The 13,272-nt window shown below is 42.5% G+C and overlaps 1 protein-coding gene across 6 annotated transcripts in view; it reads left to right on the forward strand.

Moving 5' to 3' along the window:
* Nucleotides 1–13,272, forward strand: part of LGR4 (leucine rich repeat containing G protein-coupled receptor 4) — a 109,597-nt gene that overhangs the window by 74,274 nt on the left and 22,051 nt on the right. For all 6 annotated transcript variants that reach the window (XM_027115146.1, XM_027115142.1, XM_027115144.1 and 3 more), the window contains 2 exons: nt 7,893–7,964; nt 9,215–9,286. In XM_027115146.1, coding sequence (XP_026970947.1) covers nt 7,893–7,964; nt 9,215–9,286 — 144 coding nt within the window. The remainder of the gene's footprint in view (nt 1–7,892; nt 7,965–9,214; nt 9,287–13,272) is intronic.

A 13,272-nucleotide genomic window follows, 5' to 3' on the forward strand; every position in this document is an offset into this window, starting at 1 on the left:
TTTTTTGTTAAGCATTACTGCTTTCATTTTTGTGCATTTAGACAGAACTACGTAATATGATATATATATGAAATAATTTTCCCCTTCTCTGTGAAGGAAGACTACATTAAAAAACCTTGGGAATAATAAGGGTTCTTAATACATGCATGTTCAAAAAATATATTTAATTTTTACATATTCTTCCAAAGTTATATGAAAGTATAAAACTCTTCCCTGGTATGTGAAGAAATAGGGTAAAACATTGTTAGTTGATTCAGGACTCTCTGCTCCACTGTGGCAGATGAAGTTTATTTAACCTTGGTGGGAAGAATGTCCAAGGAGACCTGTCAAGGATGCTAGTCAGTTGTTGGCCCTCCGTATTACCAAGAAAACAGCCACATCCTTTGGTCCTTTGAAAGTCAGTCACAAAACAACGTGGTTTTGTCTCTAGAGTTTCCATTATTTTGTTTTGATTACCTTATTTTATTTCTAAAATTTACATTCTTTAGCTATGCTGTAGGATCTTAGACAAGGCACAGAGGAAACAGAGGCTCACTTTCCTCATCTGTTTAAAAAAAAAATAACAGGAGCAGGCCCACTGCAACATGGTGGGGTAATGACAATGAAAACTGTTACCCAAATGTTAGTTTTTGTTAAGATGTACTGATACCAAATATCCCTAAATGGGAACAGTACACTTCTTGAATTCTTAATTTTTCACAGGATCCAGCAGAGTTCTGAGCCCCTAGTAGGGCCTTAAGATATAAATAAGTAGGGGCTTCCCTGGTGGCGCAGTGGTTGAGAATCTGCCTGCCAATGCAGGAGACATGGGTTCGAGCCCTGGTCTGGGAAGGTCCCACATGCCGTGGAGCAACTAGGCCCATGAGCCACAGTTACTGAGCCTGCGCGTCTGGAGCCTGTGCTCCGCAACTAGAGAGGCCGCGAGGCCGCGATAGTGAGAGGCCTGCGCGTGGCGATGAAGAGTGGCCCCCGCTTGCCACAACTAGAGAAAGCCCTCGCACAGAAACGAAGACCCAACACAGCCAAAATTAAATTAATAAATTAATAAACTCCTACCCCCAGCATCTAAAAAAAAAAAAGAAGATATAAATAGATGATTAAGGACTTATTAGAGATACACATTATAAGTTTTTTTAAATTTTACTTTTAAAACTGTTGCAAACATTTTGGGTCCTGCTGATGTCAGATTATATTTAATAGGAGAGCGTCACTCACCTCCTGTTGGATGCTTTCCCGTGCGTGGCCTTCCTGGCCCAGATCAGGTTTGAACTGGACGCGCCATCTCTGAAGGCAGAGTCAGGGCTCGTGGTTGCGTCTGTGGAACTTGGCACAGAGCGTGGCACCGTGCTGGTGCACCCCCTCGAGAGAATTTAACGGCATCGCAGGAGGGGCGGCCCGGATATGTGTGGGTCCCATCTGTGAGAGGTCGTATGCGTGGTGTGGAATGAGGATCTCTTGGGGGTGGGGACACGTAGGTGTGGAAAGAAATGGTGAGAGAGGTGAGAAGCCGTAGCCAAGGGGTAGATATACAGGGCCCAGAAGGGAAGGGTGGTGCTCACAGCCATTCTTCTGGCAGGACTTGCCACAAGGCCAGGCCACCTGGTAACCACCTCTGCAAAGTGGCGGTGGGCATGTGAGCGGCTGGGAGGCTGTGGCTCTGTCACTTAGGGTCCAGGTCCACTCCACCAGGGGACAGAGAGATTGCCACAAGCACATCTCTCCGTTGTTGGCGTGCAGCGCGTGCTGGGGCCTGGGCCTTCCTGCTGCAGTTGTTTTGCCTCCCTCTGCTCACTCCTCACGACAGCTGCTGGAAGCTTCTGACCCCTCCTCTGCCCTCCCCTCAGCCAGCCCGTGTGTGTAGTCAGTATGGACAGTATAGTCCTTACCCCACTGATTCTTGGCTGGAATTCCAGCCAAATGGCTACGGGGACATTTCTGTCATAGACCAGAAGAAACCTAAATCCAGGCACTTCTCAGAGACATAACACCAATTGGCATACTCTCTGTTTCACACTCGCCTCCCTTGTTGCTTTAAATTGCTTCCCAGATGAAGAAATCCCAGTCTATTCAGCGCATCTCACGAAGGTATGAACCCTCTGGCACAGGTGACCATGGACCAGTGTCCATTTAACCAGCGCTGTTCCTGCTTTCCTTCTTCTGGGAGGCGTGGCAGATAGAAAATATCATGTAGCATATGCACTAAGAATCGAGGATATAATTGAAAACTCTAGCTTCCCCTAAAAGGAGCCCCTAATGTATATCCATGGTCCTTATGAATAAAAATGCACACAAAACAGACTCATAAAGACATTATACGCTGAGCCACTTGTATCCTGTTTCCTGGAATGGTTCCAAATCCGAAGGGAGCGTGAGGCTAATGGATCAGTTTCCCTTTCCTCCACCCTTTCTCTGTCTCTACCCTCTCCATCTCTGCTTCTGGGACTGTTTTAACAAGCAGAATAAATAGGAGTTGCCTTGAGATAGACTGTGTCCCCATTTGAAGTCCTGCTAGACTTGTTTTAATTCTGTACGATTGTGTGCACGACCAAGCGTGTGTTGAGATAACACTGTTGACCCGGGAGACTGGTGTTCTCATGTTCAAGGTCCATCCCACTTCCTTAGGAAAATATACTACCAGAACAGGTTAAGAGAGAAAATTGTTGCCATTGCACTTTCAAATCAAGCCCAAGTAGTTCTGTCCCGTTAGGAGAGCAGAGGGGAGTGGGGGAGTAGCAATGAAACAAGAGGAGAAAACATGCAGAAAAGCGAAGTCAGCTTTCCCCACACCTTAAATAGCAGTGTTACCTTTTTTGAATCCAGAGTCTTATATTGGGGTTTAGTTGAGGCATTACAGCAAATACTGAGTGTCTGTTTCATCTAAGGTCCCACACAAGAGGATCCAAAATGAATATGACCTAGTCACTGCCCATAAGGCACCTGTAATACAGTTGAAGGAGTTGCAACAAGTTCATAGTAACCAGAGGCAAAATAAGATGCACCCGACAAGAGAGCTGCGTCTAAGATAACCTGTGGAATCCAAGAAAGGGTATATCCTAATAGTTCCACACTGTTGGTAGCATCCAGCTTGCAATAATGATGAATAAGCTTTCAGCTGGCAGAGACTGGAGTGGAGGTATTTCAGACGAAGGCAGTGCCATGAGTGAGCAAAGAGTCCGAGGTGGGAAAGCAGGGTGTCCTAAAACGTAGGACACAAGGAACGTTCGGGAATACGGTGAAAAGGGAAGAGAGGATCATCCTGAAGGTCTAGCTAATTCAGTGGGAAAAAAAGCCTTTGGGAAAATGCTCAGAGTTGTGCGTTTTAAGATTTAGATCTCACAGTATTATAATGAAGTGGTTTGAGGCAGGAGTCTTGTGGAGGTTCATGGCAAGAATCCAAGAAGAAGAAAATGAGGGTCTAGACTTAGGTGGCAGGAGGAGGAGTAAAAGAGTGGATGGATGGAGACTTTGCATGAGGTTGCCTGTGGGCTTTGGAGACTGAAGAGCTACGGGACGCAGAAGGGTAGGCAGTGATGCGGGGGGCCGCCCCCCTTTAGCAGGCAGAACATGGTACCACTTTTCACTCTTCTGTTCTCACCCTGATGAGTTTTTTCTTTAGGGCTTCACAGTCATTGGAAGAATAGTAAAAGATATAAATATCATTATTTACCACATTAAAAGAGTTTTCTGGAGCCAGCCAGTAGGTCTTCATGAAGTGAGACGCTGAGAAAACTGTTGGGTGTAGCGCATACAAATGGCAGGCCTAGACTGGGGAGGAGCTGCCCTTTGCTAGTAGAGGGCCATGGGGGACAAGTTCTTCCTTGGGATCAGCCATCTCTTTTTCTTTGGGAGTTGCTAAAAAAGCACAGTGGAGACTGTTCTGTACCCTAAATAGAGTCAGAGTGAGTTTAGGGCATGCCACCCGCCACCCTTAGCCACCCAGGGATCCCATCTTCCCCCGTTTCCCGTTGGTCATCTTTGGCTGTGGGGAAATTCCTCCATAATTGCAGTTCGGCGCTCCTAATGCCGTAGTCCCTGCTGTGAGCACTGGTCTGCTGGGTGAGAGCTGTTGCTCCTCAAACCAGGCTATTAACTTGCCCAGGTCCCCTTTGTTTCACCTTCTGGGAATTATTTCCCAGCCTCTTGGTGACACACCAGAGGCATCGAGTTGCAGAAGGACGCGGATAATCACTGGAGCCAGTCAGGCGAGAACTGGAATGCTGGCTCCCCCGCTTACCTGCTGTGTGACTTCTGCCAAGTCACCTAACCTCTCAGGGACTCTGTCAGGAGATGATTAAAAGGAAAGAATGTAAACCACCTAGCTCAGCGCCTGCAACTGCTCTGGGCACATGACATGGTAGGTTTTTTTCTCCCAGAGATTTTGGGACTTTGTCCCTAACCCTGTTCTTTATTCACTTTGCTCTCTCCTGGATCTGAGTTTTTGGACATGAAGCATCCCCAGGGTCTACCATAAGAAGTACTGGGTCATAAAATCAGCAAAATGTAAAGAGGCTTGGGAGGGTGCAGTTGCTGAAGCTGCAGAGGCTTTACGGGGCTGCCGTGTTTATTATTCATTAACCCAGGAGCTAGGTAAACATGGGTAGATGCATTCCTGAAGGCTCCACCTGATCTGTTTACTCTCCTAAGGAACGAAGTAATCAGAGTGGTGTGAGCCCCACCTCGCTCAGCATTATCACCGCCCCCGCCCGAATCCTAGCCCTGTAGGCTTCTCCGGAGAGCAGGCCTGGAGTGCAGGATAAGTCACGTGCACAGCCCATTTGGTCATTTCTCTGAACTGTAAGTAGTGTAGAAAGAAAGGATGCTTTTGGAAGTCAGGCTCCTTTAGTTTTCCCAGGCTTATCAAGAGGCAGATCATTGGGAAAAGGGAGTAAATGTTTTGGCTCATGTGGCTCAACACTGTTTTCTGTTGACAAGTAAAGGTAATCAGGTGTTCTGTGCTGTGCCACTGCCTTTGTCACCTTGTAAAATCCTCTTTTCATGAGCCCTAGTACAATAGACTGAACTCCTCAGGAAAGCCCATAGATAGGGGGACATTCAAAAGTAAGAGAGGAAAGCACAAGAATACTATGACACCCTTGGTCTGTTTACAGTGTTCATTTTTTGGTGGACTTGAGCTTCTTAAGGCTGGTCTTTCAGATAACAGAGTCACGTGACTACTTGCTGCCCTGGGGGGAAGGAGGCTATTGTTCCTTCTAGTCCTTATGGTCCAATTTGATCTTATAAAATGTGACCTTTTTTGTTTTGTTTTTTTGCGGTACGCGGGCCTCTCACTGTTGTGGCCTCTCCCGTTGCGGAGCGCAGGCTCCGGACGCGCAGGCTCAGCGGCCATGGCTCACCGGCCCAGCCGCTCCGCGGCATGTGGGATCTTCCCAGACCGGGGCATGAACCCGTGTCCCCTGCATCGGCAGGCGGACTCGCAACCACCGCGCCACCAGGGAAGCCCTAAAATGTGACGTTTTAAACACTGCATTACAGCTATGAGCATTATCAGTTGAATGTAATTAGTGAGTCTGGGGTGTAGAAATCCCCTTGAGAGGCCTTGTACTAAGCCTGCACTAAGGTAGACTATAGGATGCTATCTGTTTTCAAGGAGGAAATGCTGAGAATGCAGTTTCTGACTAATGGGTTGACACACTGGTAGGTGGTGACAGAATTGTGAGATGCACACTCTGTTCTTGGAAGCTTTTGTACTTGGCCTATAAAACTAATGTGCTAGAAACAGCCAGTAGAAGGTAGCCTGTTTAGTTATGCCTTCCAAGAATCCACACGTAAGGCATGTTGGTAAGAACTGACATTTTCTAGGGAAGTCACACTGGAGTCGGGGATTTAAGGGGTGAAGATGAGGTTGTAAGGTGAAGCATTTAAAGACATAGTGGTCAAGCTGGCTAGTCTAGAGCCCAGAGGATTTGCTGAGGAGGAGTGTTGAAAAGTCTTAACACCATCTTCTGCGGTCCCTCATTTTACATATGGTGGACCCCATGAGGTGAAAGGCCGTGAGGCTGATGGTGTAGAGTAAGCTGTTGTGAGCCTGGGTTGAGGGATGCCCTTGAAGGGCACGCAGTTTAGAGCTCAGGTGCTAGGGTGCCTTGTGAGAAACAAAGCCGTGCACGGTGAGAGGGCTTTCTAGGGAGAATTTAGTTTAGGGGCATGAACCCTGTGTTAAACCTGTAGTGTTGCCTGAGAATCCCGCCTGGTTGTCCTTGCAATTGAAGAAATAATTCTACACACTCACTCTTGGTTTCTGAGTCCTCTTTCACTTTCCCATTCCCTGCAACACACACACACACATCTTCAGTACACATTTCTGTGTTAATGCTTAGTTAGTAAGGATCAAGTATTATCCTTTCCAGGGCTATTTGCATTTTAACTGGGACAAAAACTTCAAGAGAAAATAATGCATCTAAAAAATAGAGTTTCAGATCTCTGTGACTTCAAGTTTTAGGAAGGGTAAAGGAGCCCTCCTTATGTCCCTAAAATCAGGGTGTCTAAGAAGAACAGATTGAAGTGGGGGGACTTGAAGCCTAAGGAGAGGATGTTCCTCTGCCTGGAGCTGAATAGGTGCTCATGTTTGTTAATCAGTGAATGAAACTTATTAGTGAATGAATGAATTGCTGAATAAGGCTCAGGAGGGCAGGGTGCTTACAGAAAGAAGAGAAAGGACAATGGAAATTAGACTCTTTCGAGGAGGAATTAATATGACTTGATGACTATGATCCTAAGACATGATGGGGAGAAAGCATTTAAAAAGAAATCACGCATACAGAATCTCATTGCTTGGGAGAGTTCCCCTGATGGAACCAGGAAGCTGGAACAGTCCTATGTTTAATCATCGGGGCACGCAACTATCATTTTTAAGTCAATACAGTTGACCCTTGAATAACATGGGGGTTAATCCACTGATAATTTATCATCACCCCCACTCCCACCCCTTATCCAAGGTTCTTCCACATCCACGGATTCCGCCAACCTTGGACTGTGTGGCACAGTAGTATTTACTATTGGAAAAGATCTGCGTGGATGTGAACCCGTGCCGCTCAAACCCGCTGTTATTCAAGGGTCAACTGTACTTGAAAACCTGCCTCCAGTTCACCTGTTTACAAGTCACTCATACGAGTTGCTGTCCTGCTTCCTGCTTCTTCTCCCTAAAGTTCTCTGTCCAACTTTTCCTCCCATGTCTGAGTGTTTGGGAAAACGGGAGAAAAAGTGGGGCTCAGAATGAATTGCGTGCTCCTTTCTTACAAAAGGGCCCAAGGACTTCTTATCCTTTTCTTACTCCACTCTTACTCGCACTTAAATTTGTCACTTTGAAATTTCTCTAGGAAAACATTTATCTTTAAAAAAAAAAACATGCCTTTGTTTGGGAAGTTATGCTTACAGTGACTTTCACTTTTTGCCTCTCTTTTGCACGGAATATGCTGCCCTTGGTTATGGAGAGATAACAGGCTCTCCTTGTCTCCCGAAGGCATTCATTCCTCCTTGACAGACTGGTGTGCTCTGATCTGTATAAAACTCCTGCCTGCTGCCCAGTGCTCTGTATTTATGAGGCACTTGGAAAACACTGCAAGCGGCAGAGAGTGACCATGAATAGCAAACTTAATTTGGTCCAATATGTTTTGGCTTGCTTGACCTCACCAGAATAAAAATGTGCCTGTTTAAATTATTGTATTGAAGTTAAAAAAAAAATTCTAGAGGCAGTTATCTCATTGGAAGAACTTTGGGATTGCTTGAGCAGAGGTTTAAGTCCATGTTTAATGTCGGATAGACTAGAGAGATGTTTAATGTAGAGCTTCAATAGCAGATTGGGTCATTGTGAGTTATGAATTTTAAGAGTCTGAATTACTATTTTTCTCTTGCTACTTTTTTTTTTCTCCTAGACGACTGGCTGGCAACGACCTTTCTTTTATCCACCCAAAGGCCTTGTCGGGGTTGAAAGAACTCAAAGTTCTGTAAGTAATGCAATTTTAGAGTTTCACAGCTGGCTGTGTATTTTCTTTCTGCGTAGTCAACATGCTCGGAGCTAGGTTAAGCACAGTTTCTTTTAGTTCAGGATTAAAAGATTTAAGGAGTGGCCAATGGGTAGTGTGGGAGGCTAGAGGCTGATTTAGGCAACCTTGGGTCTAGATAACAAAAGTTAACGTCGAAATAACAGGCTCTCTGACCTCTGGTGCATTACAGTTGAATGTTAGGCTTTTTGTGTGGCTAATGCATTGAATCAAAATCATATTTAAGCTTCACTGGTAAGGTTTTGTTTCTACTTCTTTTATAGCTATAAGAACTTTGCATGAACTGACCCTAAAGGGAAAAAGGCTTACAAGAGCTCCAGGTGTAAAATCATTTTAGAGCTAAAGGGAATTGAGATGCCTATCATTTACATAGCCTGTGAGAGATCAAGAAATAAATTCCTGGCAGCGGTCAGGAACTGGCAGATTGGGGAGCCGGTAAACTGACTGCCGGCCCCACCTTGCCACTGCCTCGCTGGGTGACCATCTGTAAGTCACTAGACCTCTCTGGTTCAGTGAGTTAGACGGGCCCTTTTCCATTCCATTCTATGGTGATGATTCTTGTCAGGCAGTCATTTTATTAATATGACCAGGAAGGACATTAGGCAAAAACTAGTAAAGACTTCATGTTCATTACTGATCTGTACCTCCATTCTCCAGGTCGGAGACTGTTAGATAATTAAAGCTTTATTTCTGCCCTGGCCCCTGCATTCACTGGGGACATGGCCACTGAAAGAGTCAGGGTCTGCTGTCCTCTTGATAAAATTGTCTTTCTCTAATGTGCACGTTTCTGGGCTGTGCCTTATTTCAATTTGAAAAGGCATTAGGGATTCTAGTGGGTTTGCTTGCTATACCTCCCAGTTAACTTGTTATACCTCCCAGTTAACACTAATGGTACCTTGGGTGATGAATATTAATTAGGGTGCCTTAATTCCTGAGAATGAAACAATCCTGGATGACCCAGCTGGTCTGTGTTAGGAGATGGTTTGGGACAGTGGCCTAGGTTTCATTTCTGGCTTTACGACAAATGCCTCTTGCTCTCTGGCAACTCTCTTATCTTGGGTGCTTTCCACCTCGACTCCTGATCCTTTTTTTTGCTATTGGAAAGATGTTTTTGGAAAGAAATTGTTCTAAATTCTTCTAAGAAAAAATGGTCATAATTGCTTCTTATTCACTAACCCAAAATTTCCTTCCAGAACTCTCCAGAACAACCAGTTGAAAACAGTACCCAGTGAAGCCATTCGAGGACTGAGTGCTCTGCAGTCTTTGTAAGTAACTTTTTGGTTTGCTGCATTCTTGAATCATTAGGAGAACACTCTGGCTACTACATAGGTAAAGAACTGGAATCCTAGGGAAAGAAGACATGTATCCTCTCATCTGGGATAAAAATGGGGATGGCTAGTTGCTGTTACTGAAATGTCCATTGGAATATTCTGTCTCCAAGGCTGGGAGGAAGCTACAAGCTTGCATGTAGCAGGCGATTACACCCTCTTTGGAATCAGAGTTATGTGTGTACAGGAGTTCCAGAGTCTTGTGCCATGACGCTCAAGAAACAGCCAGAGAGGTTGCTGTTTCAGGTGGTAATGATCATCAGAGCAAATTAGTTATGGACCCTCATCTGTGGATGTTGAGCAGTCATCAGGGATGGTGACTTAATCGCCTGTGCTGTCTTTTTCTCAGGTTTTTTTTTGAGGAAAGTTTGGTTTGATGTGGAATGTTCAAAATTTTAGCTCTTGAACAACAAGGTCCTACTGTATAGCACAGGGAACTATGTTCAGTATCCTATAATAACTATAATGGAAAAGAATATGAGATATACACACACACACACACACACACACACACACACATATGTAAAACTGAATCACTTTGTTGTACACCAGAAACTAACACAACATTGTAAATCAAGTATACTTAAATTACAAAAAAGATGTCAGCTCTTGGTTTTTACCATGTTTAGCCACTATTTTCAAAAGCTTTTTCACATAGCACTTCACTTTATTCTTGTTTGAATTCTTTCCCATATAAACGTATGTATGTATTAATATGTATATGAACCTGGAGAATGGGGGTCATTGCCTCCATGGTTTAGCTATGCACACCCCGCTTCCCCCTAGAGTGGGGGGATCAGGTAAGCAGCAGTAGTATCACAGGAACCATGCAAACCCACAGAAGATTCTAAAGAAACAACCATTTTTATGTTAAATAAACAGATATTTGTTCATGACTAGACTGCGTGTTGTGGACTAGTGTTGTCAGGGCTCCCCATCCCTGGGTTAGAAGATCCAGCTTCTCTGTCTTCAGGGGCTCGGTTTTAGAAAAGGTTGAGAAGCACTGAACTGAAGCATGTGGTTATTGTAATCTTTCGCCAAGATTAAGAGAAGCCCTTTGCATATTTATCTGTCAGAATGTTTACATTGCTCTCAAAAGAAGTTCAGATAAATTCAGATTAATTAGAATTCTGAAACAGGCCTGTCTGGTTTTGCATCCCCACTCTGCCACTTGTTAGCTGTTAGCTGGTTTGGGGCACGTTATTTAAAATTCTCTGTGCAGTAGTTTGCTTATTACCTACCATGTACTTTAATTCATGAAAAGCACTTTTAACAGTATCTGACATGTAGTAAGTGCTCAATAAACATTTGTAGAATCTATTAATATTAATAATGATGACTATTTTGTCTGTTCTTTCTTTTGATTATTAGATTACCCAATTTGCCTAACTAGGTGAAGGAATCGTCTGAAAGTAATGAAAAAGTATTCTTTAAAACAAGCAATTTCATTAGTTTCTTATTCTACTACAGTGATGAACACAAATGTGCATTGCCTCAGTTCATGTCCTAACACTAAATACAGTGGGACTAGGGCCTAATTTCTCAAAGTATGGCACTTGGCCCGCCCTCAACAAAATCACTAGGGGGATATTGTTAGAATGCAGATTCTTAGGCCACATCCTAGGAGTCATGATAGTCTCTCTTTAAAGGTAGGGTCCAAGAAGCTGTAGTTTAAAAAATTTCCCCAGATCATCCTCATGGATACAGAAGTTCTGAGAATCACTGAATGAAAAACTGTAATAGTTATCACACTTAGGTGTTTATAATTTTAATTATAAAATTAGGGTATAACCACATCACATATTTGTGTACTAATCTGTCCCATAAATTTTTTTTTATTGCGCTTGGAAATAACTGTAAAGGTAAGCATTTGTAGAGATGCACATGAGCTAGAGAAGACATAGGTGAAAGTGACTGACCGGCTTGTCCCTTCCACTCGCTGATATAAAACCATTTATAACTGCACCAAAAGCACATCACTGGAAATTGTAAATTATGGATTACCTTTGATTTTAGATTAGATAATCTGGTAGTTAATGGGCAGTAATATGAAAATGAAAATATGTACTAATAAAGCGTAGCATATGCTGTAAAGGTTAAACTTTAAAATGTATCTACTATCATAAAAAGGAGTATCTGGGGTATTGGCCATTTAAGTTCTGGTTTCAATATAAGTTTACTTTAAGGTAGATACTTGTTAAGTAGCTCATTTCACCAACTGCCGAGTTATGGAACATAAGGATTCATTATCTGCCATCACTAATTGAATGGGATTCCACAGAGACTATTTCAGGGAATAGATTGGAATGAGTTCCTTTAAAGAAAGGTGATTTCGCTGCCTCTGCACCATTTCTAACTTTGGACGGATGTACACAGAAGGAGCCATCTTACCTCCCTTGGATCTGAAGTCATTAGATGCTTTAAATAGTTCTCTTTTTCTTTTGCTTCTTCAGATTTGTTTTCCTTCAAAACCTTCATACAGAATTGTTCGTATTTCCCAAGACTTAATGATCAAAATATTCAATCATTCTGTCTTGTTGGAAGGCTGAAAAAGAGAAGGCTAAAATCTTTGAACATTAGAAAAATTACCAAGAAAATATACAAATAGATTTTTTTCTAACTTGTGGTCCATAAGTACTCTAAAGTACACATGGTATTTTTGATCATTTAGATGGGGAAAAAATTTGAAAAAGAATAGATACATGTATATGTATAACTGGATCACTTTGCTGTATACCTGAAACTAACACAACAGTGTTAATCAACTGTACTCCCATATAAAATAAAAAGTTAAAAAAAAATAAAGTATTTTCACAAAAATCATAGGTATCTTCCTCTAAAATAATGTTTTAAACAAGCATACTGTGCTCATCGCTCACTGAGTACAGTGCATTGTTTAAATTATCTCCCAGATTGGGATGGGAGGGAGGTAGGGGTAAGGAGAGGAGTCAAACTACTTTTTTAATAAAGGCATTGGGATTTTTTTATATGTATCAGAAATATAAGGAGCTATGTGCCAGGCCTGTTTTATTTAAGAAGGAAATGTTCATGGGTTTGTTAGCATAGTGGGTGCAGTGGTCAAGTTGGATACAATTGAAATTCTGTCCTGGTGTAAAACAGTGTTATCAACACTTGAGTCAGTTTGCAAATCTGATCTTCAGACCTGAATTACATGAAAGATTTCCTTGTGGTTTTGAAATAGTACTCAGAGAGAGCAAAGTTCATTAGGGCTTGAAATTGATCAGAAGTGGTTTGATGCAAATGGGTGACGATGGCTATAAAATCTGAAAGTGAATTGTAGATATTAATAAAAAGCTAACCTAACAACCTTCCACGAAGCCATGAAAATGGCTAAAGCGTTACCTGAGCAGGATATTAAAATGACATGTCAGAATTTGATCCACTAGAACTTTTTTCTTTATAGTCGTTCACACTTATATTGACTATTAAAGGATTTCAAAGACTACATTTCCTAGGATTTCTACCGTAACAGAATCTAAGTATTTTGAACCTGAAACTGGTAACAGGGTATAATACTATAATGTCTACATTATTGGTAAGTGAGGAGTAGAGAGAAAAAGGGCGAGCTTTTGATTACACAGAACAAGTGTTTATGATAACATAGACATTCATCAGTAAATAGCTGCATTTAAAATTGTTACTGTAATTTCACTTACGTCAAGAGAAAAAAGTATGTGAGTCTCAGTAAGATATAAAACAGGCTTTTGAGAATAGGGAAAAGAAGCACATTTTAAAGATGAAAATAGTAAGGGAATTTAGTTAATACATTGTTAACTGTTTAACAACTCAAGTGCACTTAAATAAAGTAATAGTTATCTCTTGCCAAACGAAGTTGAAATGGTAAAATAACTTAAGCCACATAATCTCTTCACTTTGTGAGATATCTAATGCCATTTACTGCC

The sequence above is a fragment of the Aethalodelphis obliquidens genome, unplaced genomic scaffold (assembly GCF_003676395.1).
Source record: "Aethalodelphis obliquidens isolate GAN/ISIS:26980383/991018 unplaced genomic scaffold, ASM367639v1 scaffold14, whole genome shotgun sequence".
NCBI lineage: Eukaryota > Metazoa > Chordata > Mammalia > Artiodactyla > Delphinidae > Aethalodelphis > Aethalodelphis obliquidens.